Below are 16,737 nucleotides of genomic sequence, written 5' to 3'. Positions count from 1 at the left end.
CCATGGAGGATATCTGCGCCCTCTAAGCTTTATTTTAGGAACACATTCATCTATTGCACTATACAAAGTGTCGTAAAAACATCTAACACATTGGTCAAGGTCTTCAATGTCAAGCATTGCTGACCATGGTATGCATGACAAAAGTGATTTCAAATGTGTAAAGTCGGCCTTTCTGAAATTGTACACGGATCTTTCGGATTTTAGTGTATGGCGCTTACCAACAATTTTGAGTTCACAATGAAGAGCGTCATGATTATATTTGACGGCATTCTCGCTTAAAATTATTGTACATGATCCACCAAAGGAAATCACTAAATCCAAAAAGTGATTGTTGCAAGTTCTTTGAGCGTTGAACTGGGTCAAACTGTACTCATTCATTATATGAATACAACGTTCCGACAGGTGTTCATTCCAGGATATTGGCAGCACTGCGTCATTTTGAACAATGGACCATTCGATGTCACAGCGATTGAAATCACTGCAGAGAAATATGCAATCTCTGTCATTGTTTATACAACCGTAAACCAACTCCAGGGATAATTCAAATTCAAACTGCACCCATGTGTATTTGTCAGCCCATGTTGGGATACAGACACATCCAATAAATATGCTACAGTTTTTGTCAAAAATTACAAACTTTATGCAATGTTGGATACTTAGATAGGATTTTATCCTATAGATAATGACTTTGAGACAGGCTCTATTTTGAACGGACAAACATCTTATTTCATACTTAAAATCTGATTGTGCTGCTTGATCGCACTATTACCAGTGTTGGTCAAAGCGCTATGACATCGAAGAAGTTCAAACTTTCCTGCATACTCAAAGAAAGAAATTTTTAACTAAAGAAAGAAAGATTTAACCCCACAAAAGTCACGGCGCATCGTAGCAACCTTTCAGAAATAGTATATAAAATAGTATTTATCCTTTTGTAAAAGAAAGGAAAAAGAAACATCGGTTTGCAAAAATTCAAATCTAATGAAATTTGCGACCAAGTGGGAAATAATCTCCTTCTCAAAAGTCAAGGTAAAGAGTGCTTAAATGAAAGCAGCATAAGTTAATCCGAAAACCATCTTAATGAAAGACCCCCGAGAAAAACATCCCGTTTTTCTCGTAGGTGTTCTCGAGGGTCTATGGTAAAACAAATGAAATACATGTGAATAATCAATAAATAAGCTTAATATATTCCAAGATAGATCGTACAAAGAAACAACAGCAGTTGCCTGTCCCGTTTTTCTCGAGGGTCTATGATAAAACAAATGAAATACATGTGAATAATCAATAGTAATAATATACGGCTGATCATGACTGAACTAATCATGTTCGCTCTAAAAAGTATAAGCCCCCTCCCCTGTGTCTGTCTCTGTTTCTCTGTCTGTCTGTCTGTCTGTCTCCGTCCTCCCTCTCTCTCTCTCTCTCTCTCTCTCTCTCTCTCTCTCTCTCTCTCTCTCTCTCTCTCTCTCTCTCTCTCTCTCTCTCTCTCCAGTCTCTCTCTCTCTCTCATAAACCGTATACACTAACAGATTAAAAGTACATGTAGTGGTTTCAGTTCAGAGTAAAATGCAAAGGAGATGTTTGAATATGGATAAAGATTCTGGCGATGACGTATCACGACGTATTTGTGATAGCTTACCCGAGATGATTATTATTAACGTTTCACTTTGAAGACCAGGGAAAACTAACGTTTTCGTTGTGTTTCCATGCAAACACAATTGGTCAGTTTCTGCATGCATCGCCCCTTGTCTCATAGCAAATTCTGTTGATACGAGCATTACGCATATTCAAAAGTCGTGATTCATTCTCACTCGTAGAAATCATACTATTGGCGCTAATCAAGAGAAACCGATCAGCAATTAACAAATTAAGCTGATTAAATTAGTTTTATTCTATACCAGATTATTTTCCGAAGAAGAAATAATACAATCACCTTAGAAGTAGGTCACCATTCATCATCAGACCATAGTACCCAGTTTCGTCGTGCGGACGTTGGACCTATAGACTGGGGAACATGATTGGTGGAGATTTCGCATACTCAGCAATGCTGATCATGTCAGTTTGAAGTAAAGTGCATTGCTCTTTCTATTAGCGTTTTGCTTTACTTAGCAAGGGCCAAGAAATTCAGGGTAACGATGGCCATCATTGTTGAAATACTCGTCGTGTGGTTCAAATTGGTATGCTGTTGTGTTAGTGCAATGTTCGGATATATCATACCGCCGAAGAAGAAATCGGTTGCCGGAGAAATCGTGCTGGTTACCGGTGCTGGTAGTGGTATTGGTCGTCTGATGTCAATCAACTTTGCTAAGCAGGGTTCTACGTTGGTACTTTGGGATATTAACAAAGAAGGTAACGATGAGACAGCTGAACAGATTAAACAACTTGGAGGTAAAGCCCACAGCTACGTGGTAGATGTGACCAAGAAAGAAGACGTTTATCGTGTTGCTAAACAAGTCACTCAAGAAGTTGGTGATGTTACCATATTGGTCAATAATGCTGGGGTGGTGGCTGGTAAGAACTTATTGGATTGTCCTGATGAACTCATCGAAAGGAGCATGAATGTGAACGCCATGGCCATATTTTGGGTAGGTTTAATGACGTTCGTTATCATGTGTTTCTTGAGAGGCAACGTTTGAATAAATTAAGTGAAATATAGAAAGTATCCTGTGAACATGATCAAATGCATGGCGGAAGAGAGGGGCAAAGTCCTGGACTGCAATATATTACTTGTTGACTTATGATCTACACGATGATACTTGATACTATATGGCACAGTTGAAACGACATGGATGTCTGACATATAGTTTAACACAGAGCACGTGACTCGTCAGCTTTGTCAGTACATATATACTTCGGCACACAACCTGTCTCATGGCGGTTTTAAATGGCGGGAATGATGCCCCTTGTCGTTGGTAAGGAGAAGATGGGTATTGGCATAGTGATATATAGACCATACTTGTGTCTTCCATTGAGTTTGGTACTTGAGTACTCCTACGCATCATGATTGTCAATGTCACTGTTACAACCAAAAGACTATCATTTGGATGCCAGCATAACAGCTCACACATTTGGTCTTGTCATAAGTTAAATTTTGGACTTTTTCAACACATTTGCTGTCAAGCGAGTCACTTCATTCTGAAGTTACACTTTTAGTATAAGCAGGTTTTCACGATGCTCCGTTCTTGTCTGTGAAAAGTACAAGATTAACGTTCCACGGTATAGCTGACTTGCAGAAATTGGGTATATTAAAATTAAGGGGATAACTTTAAGTTAGAACATTTTCGGTTCTTGACTTTTCGAAATAGACTATGGGTATTACCCATAATTTTAGCGCGATCAAACTTTTAATATCATCAGTTATTAGATTTTCATTAATTAGCGAACTTTCCCTATTTTTATTTATCTAACACAAACAGCACAATGTCATCCCTTCTTAACACCTGCACCATCAACGTTTCCCTCTCGTTTGCAGACAGTAAAAGCATTTGCTCCGTCCATGGTTGCCAACAATCATGGTCATATTGTGACTATTGCCAGTCTGGCAGGATCCATTGGCACACCCGGTATGGTTGAATACTGTGCCAGCAAGTTCGCAGCAGTTGGTCTCCATGAATCGTTGTACTTTGAGTTAGACAAGCTCGGCATTGAAGGTGTCAAGATGACACTTGTTCAACCATGGTGGATTGATACTGGCATGTTTGACGGCTTTGCACCAAGGTATATAAGCTGGAAGTGAAAACAATTTAAGGTCACGTCGAAATAGGTACAGATGACAGATGGTTTGAGATGAATTTATATCCGAACTATATGTTGCTATTCAAGAGTATGTAGAAAATAGCGTCGACACGTCATAATAGCAATTTAGTTTTTTCCCAATGCCACAGCATACACCAATATCTGAAAATTGTACCTTGTGTTTATTTTAAGAAATAAGCTGTGCTTTTGAGAAAGCGATTCTACAAAAACTGTCAACATTTTACATTTTTTTTATTCAATGTAAGATAATGTTGTCATAAATTGATATGGACGCTGTCACAAAAATCGAACGTTATGTCTTAAAACAATATGAAACACTGTGAGTTCTGTGATATTCACGATGCTACAGCATGTAAGACAAACAGGAAAAACAACGTTTACGTTTACCATGATATATGTCTTGTCATCCTGACAAATAATGACGTACAACTCCAAATTTATTTGTTTCTGGTGCCTGTCACCACGCTAACAAAATCTCCATGTCTTGACACCAGGAAAGGCATCTCACCCCCTGCTCTGCACCCTCAATATGTCGCTGATAAGGTATTGCATGCTGTACAGATTAACCAGGAAGTAATTGCGTTACCACGTGATGGCTACATTATACAATTCCTAAAGACGTAAGTATACAATAAATGTCTAATTTACATCTTTCGAGGCTACACAGTAGTCATGATGTACCTCGTGTGTAGGAATAATGTTTCTTGCATCAGAATTCTTCATACTGTTGTTTGGTCAGATTAAGTGACCACAATTGTTTATTTATTGTGAAACTAGCTACACATTAGTATATCGCACGACAATAACTGTTAAACTTTTATCAGTATTTGAGAGAGAGAGAGAGAGAGAGAGAGAGAGAGAGAGAGAGAGAGAACTATGCATATGTGTACTCTAGTATCACCACCTTGTGTGACACTCTTTTTGCATATGGTAGATTTTAGACTGAATTCATATTTACCCATCTCGAAAGGATCATGTTGAAATGATCGTCAAACATCATTTGAGATGAAATGTTCTGACCGATCTGTTTGAACTTTCACACACAGAATCATGCCAACATCCGCAACTGGTATCGTTGGTCGTTTTGGGGGCACGTACACCGCCATGGATACATTTATTGGCAGAGACAAGAAACATACATAGTCAACGATGCTGGATTTGATCGGGCTTATACCGCTGTATGGTGATAAATGATGCATATCTAATTTGTATTTTTTGTCTGGATTCCCGAGAGAACTGTTTTTGCTATTGTAGTTGTTGAATATTTTCAAGTCACTTCATCAAAATGACAATTGTATATTAAACTATCTGGCAGTTTCATGGGTAAGAAAATGAAATATTTTCATAGAATGACAGCAGTCATTGCAAATGAACATATACGGTATCACGGTATTCGTCTTCACTCATTCGACTTTTACATACACTTTTCTAATTTGATAACTTCCGAAAGATACAAATAATTGAAAGGTGTCATTTTTAATTGTCTTGAACATCTTTGCAATCTATCATAATAACTTGTAGAAATTAACTTGTACGAAAAATTAGATTTAACTAAACATTTTGTATGCACGATCACTTTCCAAAACATTGAGCTGGCGCAAGACCACAAATTAATTTCCCATAGGCCACCACCACAGTAGCGTTGATCTAAATTTTCTTCGGCCTGGAGTGGATTATTTTTTGCCGACGTCAAAAATTGGCTGACTCCCCCATTCCAACTTTCGAGAACAGAGTGATCCCCCGCGACAAAGGTAACACAAAAGGTGAAATTATATATATATATATATATATATATATATATATATATATATATATATATATATATATATATATTATATATATATGTGTGTGTGTGTGTGTGTGTGTGTGTGTGTGTGTGTCTGTGCGTCTGTGTGTCTGTGTGTCTGTGTGTACACACAGGCACAGACAGACAGACAGACAGACAAACGAAAGACAGACAGACAGACAGATAGACAGACAGACACACATCTATATATATATATATATATATATATATATATATATATATATATATATATATATATATATATTTATTTATATATATAAAAGCATATATAATATCGATGTATACAGATGTCCACGTGGGAAATTTCAATGCTCGATGCGGAAAGCAAAGCGTTATAAATAATAACATAAATTACTTCAAGTACAAAGTAATAATATCCTTTACTTAAGTTTCATGCATCCTGCTATCATTAGACAGAAGTGAAAGGATTCTTAGCAACACTCTCATTTATATGTATAGGACGTACCTTTCTATTTGTAGGTGGTGTTAAAAATGATAAATAATATTTGTTTTGGTAGCGACATTTTGAAACGAACTCAGAGCGTTTGTGTAAGAGCGTGGATTTGTCAGCATTGATAATATGCAGCTTTGCTGACACACAAAGATTACATCGCTTGCTTATGTTAGAGTAGCTCGATGCTTTGTCAATAATTGACCACGAAATGTTAAAAATTTGGTCTTTACTTTTTAAGTTCCATACAAACTTTGACAACTTTTACTGTTTTTGTATTTCTCGTTACGGAACGATTGCATGTGGTTAGTGAAGCGCGTCTTGAAGGTGTTATCAGTGAGGCCGATGAAGGCCCTAAACTTTCTCCGTGTTGTCCTCCGTTGATACTTTGGCCTTGTAAACCACGCCTTTGACTTGACAGTTACCCTTTAAGGGACACTCAGACTTGACCCGGCAATTACAATCAGCTGGTTGATCCTCACGCTGATCTTCGGTGATTACCCTCCTATTATGCGATTTGATTATACTTGCCATATTCTTCATACAGCTATAACTCAAAAATTAATGGTGTTCCTTTTGAAGATTTTGTTAAGTTTAGACCCCTTTGGAAAGTGTTTGTCAACAAGTTGAAGAAATTTCTTGCCAATATTAATTTCCACGTTCTTGCTGAAAGCAAAGCTTTTTGGCATATTTTAAACATTCAGTCATTCTGTTTTAATGAAATTGTTGACATGTCAGTTGTAAGATAGAAATTTCAAAGTTTCAATTTTAAAGTTTGAATACAAAATTTTGAATAAGCTGTGAATGTATTTCACACTTTCTATGCATAACCAGATGTCCAAAACTGTTGTACATTAATTGATGTCAATCATTGATATCAAAGAGATAACAGCAGTAAATCAGACTTAGACTTGCCAGTTTAGATTTGTCAACCATCCAATTACATCTCCTGAGAATCAATAAAGAGATATTTTTATGAGTTGCAGCCAAATCTGATGTGCGCAGTGCCTGAGGAGACATTTTCCTTTCACATTTAAACCATAAAAGCACAGCTAAATTATAATGAAAATAACTGTAACTATCAATTTAGTAATAAAAAAAACTATTACTGAAAACCTGTGACAAAAAGGAAAATAGCTGCATCAGAGAGGACGAAAAATATCTTGTCATTTTTCTCTTACTAAAATATGTCACTGTATCAAATTTACAGTGAAATATTAGTGCATGTTGCTTTCTTATACTGAATTCTCATAGAGAAAACAGAAAAGAGTCAGGGATTTGTCATGTTTTCCATATGAACTGCAGATTTCATAATGATTAGTACACTTTCAAGTTGCAAAACAGACTTTCAATTTGCAAACACCAAGATATCTCTGATATATATCTCTGATATATAAAAGTTATGCGCCCGAAGGGTGCGTCGAAAACTGTAACTGAATTCGATTTGTGGCTGGTATGATGCTTTGCATTAGAGACTTATAATTTGCAAACATCCAGATATCCCTGATATATATCTCTGATATATTAAAGTTATATGCCTAAAGGGCACGTCGAAAACTGTGACTGAATGATGCAATTTGTGGCTGGTATGATGCTTTGCGAAACAAACTTCAATATACAAACATCCTAAACATACTAAAACGTTTTGGCTGCTGTTTGCATATGTTGTTAGGCCTATATATATATATATATTATATATATATATATATATATATATATATATATATATATATATATATATATATATATATATATATATATATATATATATATATATATATATATATATATATATATATATATATATAATATATATAGGCCTAACAACATATGCAAACAGCAGCCAAAACGTTTTAGTCGAACACAGCCACCCGATGAGTGTAGGCGGCTCTGCCGCCTATACAAAACAAATTTTAGTGGAAATGTAATTTAGATTATCCTGATCAACTCAGTTGAGTATTTAGCTCTACTCTAGTATTGAGCACTCTTCTCCAGCTGATCTTGAACTAAACAAGTATATATATATATATATAATATATATATATATATATTATATATATATATATAATATATATATATATATATATATATATATATATATGCTCTCCTTACAACGTCAAAATAATACTAGAAAAATGCCAAAAAAAATTAGGTATATATTAAACAACAGAAAAGGTAAGGAAATTCTAACATTAATCATAATTGGGTGTAAATGTCCGCTGAAAAATCAATTAAATTAGCTGCTATTAAAAATGAGGCGCTATAAATGAAAACTTTGATGATAAAAGGGCATTATTGTGCATTTTTTTTATCCATATCTGCTTGCAATCGTTTATATTTTTCCTGTCATCCGTGACTTATTTTTTTCAAAGGAAATTTCATGGGATCTTTTTCTGCTCCAAATCTTCTTAAGCGCCTCAACCCTCTCCCCCCATATCAAATGGTCTACCCCTATCGGCTTGAGACACATTTCGTCTACAGACAAGTATTGTTGATTCTGCATATGTTACTTGATTCTAACAAAACAGCTTGGAACTTTGAATACTGCAGCCTTTGAATAGCTTTTTGCTCAGTTCTTGTTGTGAGATATGAAAGGTCAAAATCAAAGTACTGTACTGAATACTCACGCTTAGAAAGGTGAGTATTCCGAGAGAGTGGTGGACACACATGAGTGCTTACTCCTCATGGCAAAGGCCGGGTATGGTTTATTTCATATGTGGGATTGTATTTGAAACTTTTCAAAGCATCATTGTATATTTGTAAACAAACAAACAAACAAACAAAGAAACAAAAACACATCGTTCTTTACTGACTAATATGAACACAAATACAACTCTTTATGGGTTCTCTATTGTATATGGAAATAATAATACGTAATAGACAAACAAACAAACAAACAAGCTAAGGAGCCTGAGTCCCGTATGCTCGAACCAGCTTACCTCATTCTAAAATATTTATTTCAGTGCGGACATGCACGATCAACTTGACTTCATTGTATAGGCGTACATAGATGGATAGAAGGTAGAAGTGAGACGGTCTATGATTGATGGAATCACGTCACGCAAGCGTAATACTTGTCACTTGCTTTGCATGCATTGCCAGTCCTAATCATATACATGAAAGGACGGATGCATGGAAGCACGGTTACTCTATGAAAGATATAACAACAATTTTGATTCATGTCAAAAGTTATAAACTTTATGCCATATTGGATACTACGATAGGATTTTATCATATAGATAATTACTTGGAGACAGGCTCTATTTTGCACAGACAGAAGATCTTATTTCATACTCAACATCTGATTACATGTCCTGATGATCGCACTATTACCAGTGTTGATCAAAGCGGTAATATGACATCGGAGTAGTTCCAAATTTCCTGCATACTCAAAGAAAGAAATGTTCCACTAAAGAAAAAAGATTTAACTCCACAAAAGTCACGGCACATCTCAGTAACCTTTCACAAAATAGTATTAACCCTTTTGTAAAAAGAAAGGAAATCGAAACATCGTTTGGTTCAAATGTAATGAAATTTGCGAGCAAGTGGGAAATTAATCTCCAACTAAAAAGTCAAGGTAAAGAGTGCTAATTTAAAATGAAAGCAGCATAAGCTAACCCTAAAACCCTCACAATGAAAAGTAAAACAATTGAAATACATGGGAATAATTATGTGCGCTGTAAATTACAGAGCTCTGAGTGTAAGCTTCCCCCTCTCATAAACCGTATACACTAACAGATTAAAAGTACATGTAGTGGTTTCAGTTCAGAGTAAAATACCAAGGAGATGTTTGAATATGGATAAAGATTCTGGCGATGACGTTTACGAATTGGTGATGGCTTACCCGGCTCAAAGTTTCAATTTGCAGACGAGGGAAAACTGAAGTTTTTTCGTTGTGTTTTCTGTTCAAACTTACTAAGCTTATAGGTCAGCTTTCTGCATGCATCGACACCTGTCTCATTGCAAATTCTGTTTATTATATTTAGTATAAGCGGGTTTTCATGATGCTTCATTCTTGTCTGTGAAAAGTACAAGATTAACGTTCCACGGTATAGCTGACTTGCAGAAATCGGGTATATTAAAATTAAGGGGATAACTTTAAGTTAGAACATTTTCGGTTCTTAACTTTTCGAAATACTATGGGTATTACCCATAATTTTAGCGCGATCAAACTTTTAATATCACCGGTTATTAGATTTTCATTAATTAGCGAACTTTTCCTATTTTTATTTATCTAACACAAACAGCACAATGTCATCCCTTCTTAACACCTGCATCATCAACGTTTCCCTCGTTTGCAGACTGTCAAAGCATTTGCTCCGTCCATGGTTGCCAACAATCATGGTCATATTGTGACTATTGCCAGTCTGGCAGGATCCATTGGCACACCTGGTATGGTTGGTTCGCAGCAGTTGGTGTCCAAATCGGAATCGTTGTACTTTGAGTTAGACAAGCTCGGCATTGAAGGTGTTAAGATGACACTTGTTCAACCATGGTGGATTGATACTGGCATGTTTGACGACTTTAAACCAAGGTATATAAGCTAAAAGTGAAAACAATTTAAGGTCACGTCCGTACAGGTACAGATTACAGATGGTTTGAGATGAATTTATACCTGAACTATGTTGCTGTTTAAGATTATGTAGAAAATAGTATCGACACGTCATAGTAGCAATTTAGTTTTTTCCCAGTGCCACAGCATACTCCAATATCTGAAAAATGTTACCTATGTTTATTAAGAAATAAACATAGTTGTACATGTTGTACATTTGAAAAAGCGATTCGACGTATAAGGTGCCAATATTTTCCAAATTTCTTCATTCTATGTAAGATAAAAAGTTATTGTAAATTGATTGATAGATGCTGTCACAAAATTCGAACGTTCTGTCTAAAAATACTTTGAATACTTCTGTGATATTCAGAATGTTGTGATAAATAGCATTTAGTATCATACATCTTGTTATCCTGACAAATAATGATGTACTTCTCGATATTAATTTGTTTCTGGTGTCCTTTACCATGGTAAAAAACTCTCCGTCTTGACACCAGGGAAGTCTTTTCACCCCTACACCCTCAGTATGTCGCTGATAAGGTGTTGCATGCTGTACATAGTGTTACCACGTGATTGCTACATTATACAATTCCTAAAGGCGTAAGTATAAAATAAATGTCTAATTTACATATGTCGATGCCAAAGTCACATGTAAGCAGCACTTTCGCCTAGTGTGTAGGAAAGTTGTTTCTTGCATCGTAATTCTTCATACTGTTGTTTGGCCAGATTAAGTTACTACAATTGTTTATTTCTTCATAATTTTGAAATTATAGCTCCACAGAAGTATATCGCTCTAGCATAACTGTTTAACTTTTATCAAATGGAGAGAGAGAGAGAGAGAGAGAGAGAGAGAGAGAGAGAGAGAGAGAGAGAGAGAGAGAGAGAGAGAGCGCACTCGTCCGATTACTATGCATACTTTTGTATCACCTAACGGTATGTGACGCTCTTGTTTGCATATTTTAGATTTTATTCTGAATTCGAAAACAACTGCATAATCATATTTAACAATCTCGAAAAGATCACGTCGAAATGTTGTCCTTTTCATCATTTGTAACCTGATATAGGATTTGTATGAAATAATCTGACCGATTTATTTGACCTTCCACACACAGAATCATGCCGACATCGACAGCAGGTATCGTTGGTCGTTTAGGTGGGACGTACACCGCCATGGATACATTTATTGGCAGAGACAAGAAACAGATATAGTCAACGATGCTTGATTTGATCTGTTCGGCTTCGGGATTGTACCGCTATTTGGCCAAGCTGTTTTCGTCTGATTTCCCGAAAGAACTGTTTCTGCTATTGTAGTTATTGAATATTTTCAAATCACTTCATCAGAAATGACAATTGTATCTACCGGTATCTGGCAATTTCATGGGTAAGAAAATGAAATTTTTTCGTAGAAAGACAGAGTCATTGCAAATGAACATATACAGTGTCACTGTACTTAGGGGCATTCGTGTTTTACGGGTAGGGGGGTCAGTGGAAATCGGGGGGTTGACTTTTACGAAACCTTTTTGGGGGGTGATTTTACAATCAATGATTGGAGGGGGGGGGCCAAATTTTACAAAGGTTTGTATGGAGTTATGGAAAAAAATGACTTTGGAATTTCACTGAAATGTTGCTTGGTCCTCCATACATAATCTATGAGTAGTCTATAAGAAGCTATGAATAATTTCTTTTAAATACAAAACTAGCTAAATCTGTGTATTTATAGACTCTTGATTATTGATATTAATGTACTTGATCAAACTAGGGTAGTTACCGGTGCATGTGTGAGCAAGAAATTTGATTTTGGAATTTCACTGAAATGTTGATTCACTATACATGTTGGTCTATGAAGAAACTATGAATATTTTTTTCCAACACAAAACTAGGTAAATCTGTGTGTATTTATGTACTCTTGATTACGGATATTAGTGTACTTGATTAGACTAGGGCGATTACAAGTTCATGTGTGTGCAAGAAATTTGATTTTCGAATTTCACCAAAGATGTTGATTCTCTATCCATTGTGATATGTGAGGAAACTTTGAATATATGTTTAAAATAAAAAAACTAGCTATTAAAATCTGTGCTTTAAAAAGTTTGACAATTGATATAAATGTACGTGACGAGAATATTATATTTGAAAGAGCAGATCTGAAAAACCAATATGATATTGGAATTTCACCCAGTGATTATTTGTAACGTTCAAAAAGGATTCTTTGAAAGTTCAAAGGTCAAATGGGAAATTATATGTCAATTAAGATATTATTGATACGGACTGTGACATCTGGTGGAGGGTCGCTGTTTTTTGAGTATGAAAATTGGGGTGGGTAACTCTTTTTCTTGCAAACACTTTTAAAGGGGCCTAATTTTTCAGCCCAGGGCCATAAGGTGCGAAGGGTTAATGAATCAAATCTGATGATCATTTTTTTTTGGGGGGGGGGTCACATTTTACGATCGATGAATGGGGGGTAAAATTTTATAAATTTGATTTAGAGGGGGGTTCGCTTTTTACATTTCATTTGTTGCTCAAGCTTCCTTAGTCTTCACGTATTCAGCTTTCTAATTTGATAATTTCGGAAAGATGCGATAACCGAAGGCACCAGTGTAGGGAATATCTTTGCAACGTATCATATTAAATTTTAAAAATCAACTTCTACCAAATTAGATTTCACTAAATATTTTGTGTGAACAATCTTGTTCCAAAACATTGATCTGGTACAAGACCACTAATTTATTTCCCATTGGCCACCACAGTAGCGTTGCGAGCTAAATTTCCCTATTCGTATAAAACATTCAATGGCACGATCCTCTTAACAGGTGTTAGGGTCAATGTCAACTTGACTACTGATGAATTTTTAGTGTGGCAAGTTCATGGAATTTTTGGAAATAGCGCCACCAGTGGCGTTTTTGCAGAAATTTCTGCCGATTGCCATGCCTTATACTAGAGACACAATAAAAGTCTGCGTTGAGTTTTGAAATATGAATATAAACCAAATAAAAAACAAAACAAAAACAAAACAAAACAAAAAACCTGACAACTCAAGCCATGAGGGGATAATCAGGGATTTCATGGGAGGGTTTAGGATATTGTAAAATTGTTAAACATCGCGTTGGATATGGTATGAATTTAAAAAGAGAAAAAACTTCTGTAAACAAGTAGGATATTCTCGCCCAATGATATGGAATGTACGGGGGTCTTTGGAATGACTGAGAATATCAAATAGTGGGTAATGAAGTTTTATTTTTACAGAGCCCGTCGATAAGCAATGATAAGGTAGAGGTTTAAATAAATTTAGAAGACAAGATGCTTATAGGCTACATATCGGGGGGGGGGGGGGATAATCGATGACCTGATAATCGAGGGGAACATGTCTCTATACTTTGAATTCATAGTAACAAACTTCGATCGCGACTCTAGTAATTTTAGATCTCATCTGCGTAACATTGAGACGAGCGTTTGACCAATATAACGTTACAAACTAGATATATCCATTGGACTTGGATCAAGTCACAGATTCTGTCAGATAATTATGTAAGGTTTAAACACATCCAACAACATCTTTTATGCAACCTGCAAGGCATGTTCACCCTCTTCCTTGTAATTCCTCTTCCATTGTAATCTTGTTTTCCTGGCTATTAAATGTTCATTGATGTATGAGCGATTTCTTGTTATTCCGTGACAATCTTACTGGTTGCATACAATACTGAAATAAAGAAGTTTATTATAGAAATTTTATGAATAATAAAAGGCCACACTTTGCGAAAGGAAAATATTTGGTGGGTCACCGTGATTGTTTGTCAAGTGTCGTATCGAAAAGACAATACAAATATTATTCAACTTTGTAATGTTCATCGAAACCTATTATTTTTACCCTTTACTGCCTGCTTCTATGAAAACAGCTATGTGAAGTACAACTAATGAATGTAACAATGACGTGTCAATGTCTGTAATGCGGCTGTGTTCTGTCAAAATAGTTCAGTTCTATGATTGAAACATTAATACAGTGAACGGCCCTAAAGGCCAAACCCTCTGTCCTTATTTTTAAGTAGTTTGATATTTTTGTATCGCATCTGCTATTGTATCTGATTGACCTGTAGATGCTTTTTGGTACCTTGCGTAGCTAACATGTTCATATTCGGCGGAAAAATCACTGATCTATCGCAATGGTTCTACCCTACTAGAGCTGTGAGTTACCGGCTATAGGCCTCCCCCATAGTCGGTAATCACACAGCCCTGTCACGCAGAGCTATGTCGCCCCTAAATCGTAATGACCCTTCAAGATGGGTCAATAAATTTTAACACAGCATCAAAAAAGCATCGAGATAGCGTAAACTGTTCTGAAACAATTATCCCTCGGATATTTCTACCTTACACTTGCCTTCACCGAACGCCATACATATGCACTTTATTTCGTGATCTCATCCTGAGAGCTGTAAAAACAATAATAATACGAAGGCAGTGGCATCCGTTGTAACAAGATAATTTACAAAGTAGTACAATCAAGCAATATACAGAATCAAAAAATGATGTTCAAAATGTTATAGGCTCTATGTTTGGTGGTTACCGCTCAAGCTCTGTACACGAATGTGCATTTCTTTTCTATCGTTTGTTTATAATATTGTCATAGTTAATTCCGGAATGTTTTAAGTTGTAAGGGAGAGAGAAACTGATGTAGGAGCACCTCGTGAAAATAATTCTAGAAAAATGTCAAATTGAAAAACACTCACTAGATAGGTATGTGTAAAACAAACACGATTGGAAATAATTTTGGATCATTAGATATTGCTATAAATGTCGGTTTAATCTGCAAATGTAAGGTCATCTGCTTTTCATTTTAAGTTACCCACTTGTTTCTTTAGTAATTTGTAATATTGCAACATTCAGCTAGCCTATAGGGCACCTAACAAAATTTGAACAATAAGCTTATGAAGATTCAGATCATAGTAAACTCCAAAGGTATGTTGCTGTCAGAGGCAAACAATAAATTAAAGAGGAGGCGCTACAAATGAAAAGTTTTTTACTATAGAATGATATTTTGGTGCATTAGGCCTATTATACATTATTATACATTCTCTTCGTGTACGTTGGCAGAGAGTTGCATCGGGTTAAATGACCTTAATTATAGTGCCCATGGTGTTTCTTATGACATCTACATTGCCTTTGAACCAACAACAACACAACAGTTTACATGTTCATTAAATTTTATTGGTCAACAACAACACGACTAATAAAGTTTAACAACAATACAAACAACGACAACCAGATCTCTGCGTGCCCTGTGCTCATACAGGCCTGCAGGCAGGGGACCCTGTGTGCAGGTACAAGACTGTACAGTACAAGAGCGCCTAGCGCCAGAAGAGAGCGGTGCGGTGGCGCTCTAATTCAAACGAACATCACTTGCGCACTACGTCATCAGTCAGATTTCACCCTTCACCTTTACCCCAGGTGCACAGGTCATTTGACGACGGACGATCTGCATAATTATAGTCGGCATTCTGCTTTTGTGGGCCTATCAAAGGGATTTCATGTCTAGTCCCGGTGTCAAACGGAGCCTGAACGGAGAGCAGACCGGTACATCGAAGATGGCCAGGAGTGAATCCCAAGACAACCTTCCGAACGATGTGTGCGATTCTGTCCATCGTTTCCATCGACCAAGTGTGGCCGAGCAAATTTGCGCAGATGTTCGTAGTACAGGTCGGAGCATCGCCGTTTTCACAAGCGGTGGTGATTCTCAAGGTACAGTAACGAAGTTAACCAAATTCAAGTCTGAGATGAGGTTTCAAAATCATAAAAGGTCAAACCAAGCTTTCTCTTTGGCGATCATTGCGGACATGTACCGACACAGTGACACTGTAATGTAGCTTCTGCTTCGGCCATGCTGAAGTTGCACGATCCGATCGCGTGCACCACTGACAACTCACTTCTGCAAGTTCTGGATTCGTCTCCATGAAATCAAAATGCAATAGCAGACGCTTTTATAACAATCGCCGTTTCCATGTCAATCGCTACTCAGTATTGGCTGTTGTCCAGCAGTTCAGGCCCCCATTACAATCATATGTTCATTATGTAAACAACGTGATTTGCCTGACACAGGGCGGTCGTTGTCAATTTCAAGTTCATAGGAATGTCTGCAGGCCCTCCGCACGCGCTGCCTTGTTGTATGTGATACCATGGAGGTGTACT

General features: G+C 36.5%; 2 protein-coding genes across 8 annotated transcripts in view; both read left to right on the top strand.

Moving 5' to 3' along the window:
* Window positions 1–2,041: 2,041 nt before the first annotated feature.
* On the top strand, window positions 2,042–5,510 carry LOC139116559 (retinol dehydrogenase 10-B-like). The gene is made up of 4 exons (XM_070679155.1): window positions 2,042–2,579; window positions 3,467–3,711; window positions 4,245–4,370; window positions 4,797–5,510. The coding sequence occupies exons 1-4, from the start codon at window positions 2,130–2,132 to the stop codon at window positions 4,891–4,893; spliced, it is 918 nt and encodes a 305-aa protein (XP_070535256.1). The 5' UTR covers window positions 2,042–2,129; the 3' UTR covers window positions 4,894–5,510.
* A 10,477-nt stretch (window positions 5,511–15,987) lies between these two features.
* LOC139116206 (ATP-dependent 6-phosphofructokinase, muscle type-like) overlaps window positions 15,988–16,737 on the top strand; it is a 47,979-nt gene continuing 47,229 nt past the window's right edge. For 4 of the 7 annotated variants that reach the window (XM_070678767.1, XM_070678769.1, XM_070678768.1 and 1 more), the window contains exon 1: window positions 15,989–16,290. In XM_070678767.1, coding sequence (XP_070534868.1) covers window positions 16,080–16,290 — 211 coding nt within the window. In that variant the 5' untranslated portion in view covers window positions 15,989–16,079. Of the gene's footprint in view, window positions 16,291–16,737 lie in introns of all 7 variants that reach the window. The other 3 variants (XM_070678765.1, XM_070678766.1, XM_070678771.1) reach the window with 2 other exon arrangements.

This window comes from Ptychodera flava, chromosome 17 (assembly GCF_041260155.1).
Source record: "Ptychodera flava strain L36383 chromosome 17, AS_Pfla_20210202, whole genome shotgun sequence".
NCBI lineage: Eukaryota > Metazoa > Hemichordata > Enteropneusta > Ptychoderidae > Ptychodera > Ptychodera flava.
The sequence above is the reverse complement of the archived record's forward strand: the minus strand, read 5'-3'. Positions and strand labels throughout refer to the sequence as shown.

Bases quoted from the DNA above. Each gene is read 5' to 3' on its own strand.
- LOC139116559 (XM_070679155.1), top strand. From the start codon at position 2,130: ATGGCCATCATTGTTGAAATACTCGTCGTGTGGTTCAAATTGGTATGC. The intron at 3,712-4,244 runs GTATATAAGCTG...TCTTGACACCAG, and splicing joins TTTGACGGCTTTGCACCAAG to GAAAGGCATCTCACCCCCTG. The intron at 4,371-4,796 runs GTAAGTATACAA...TTTCACACACAG, and splicing joins ATTATACAATTCCTAAAGAC to AATCATGCCAACATCCGCAA.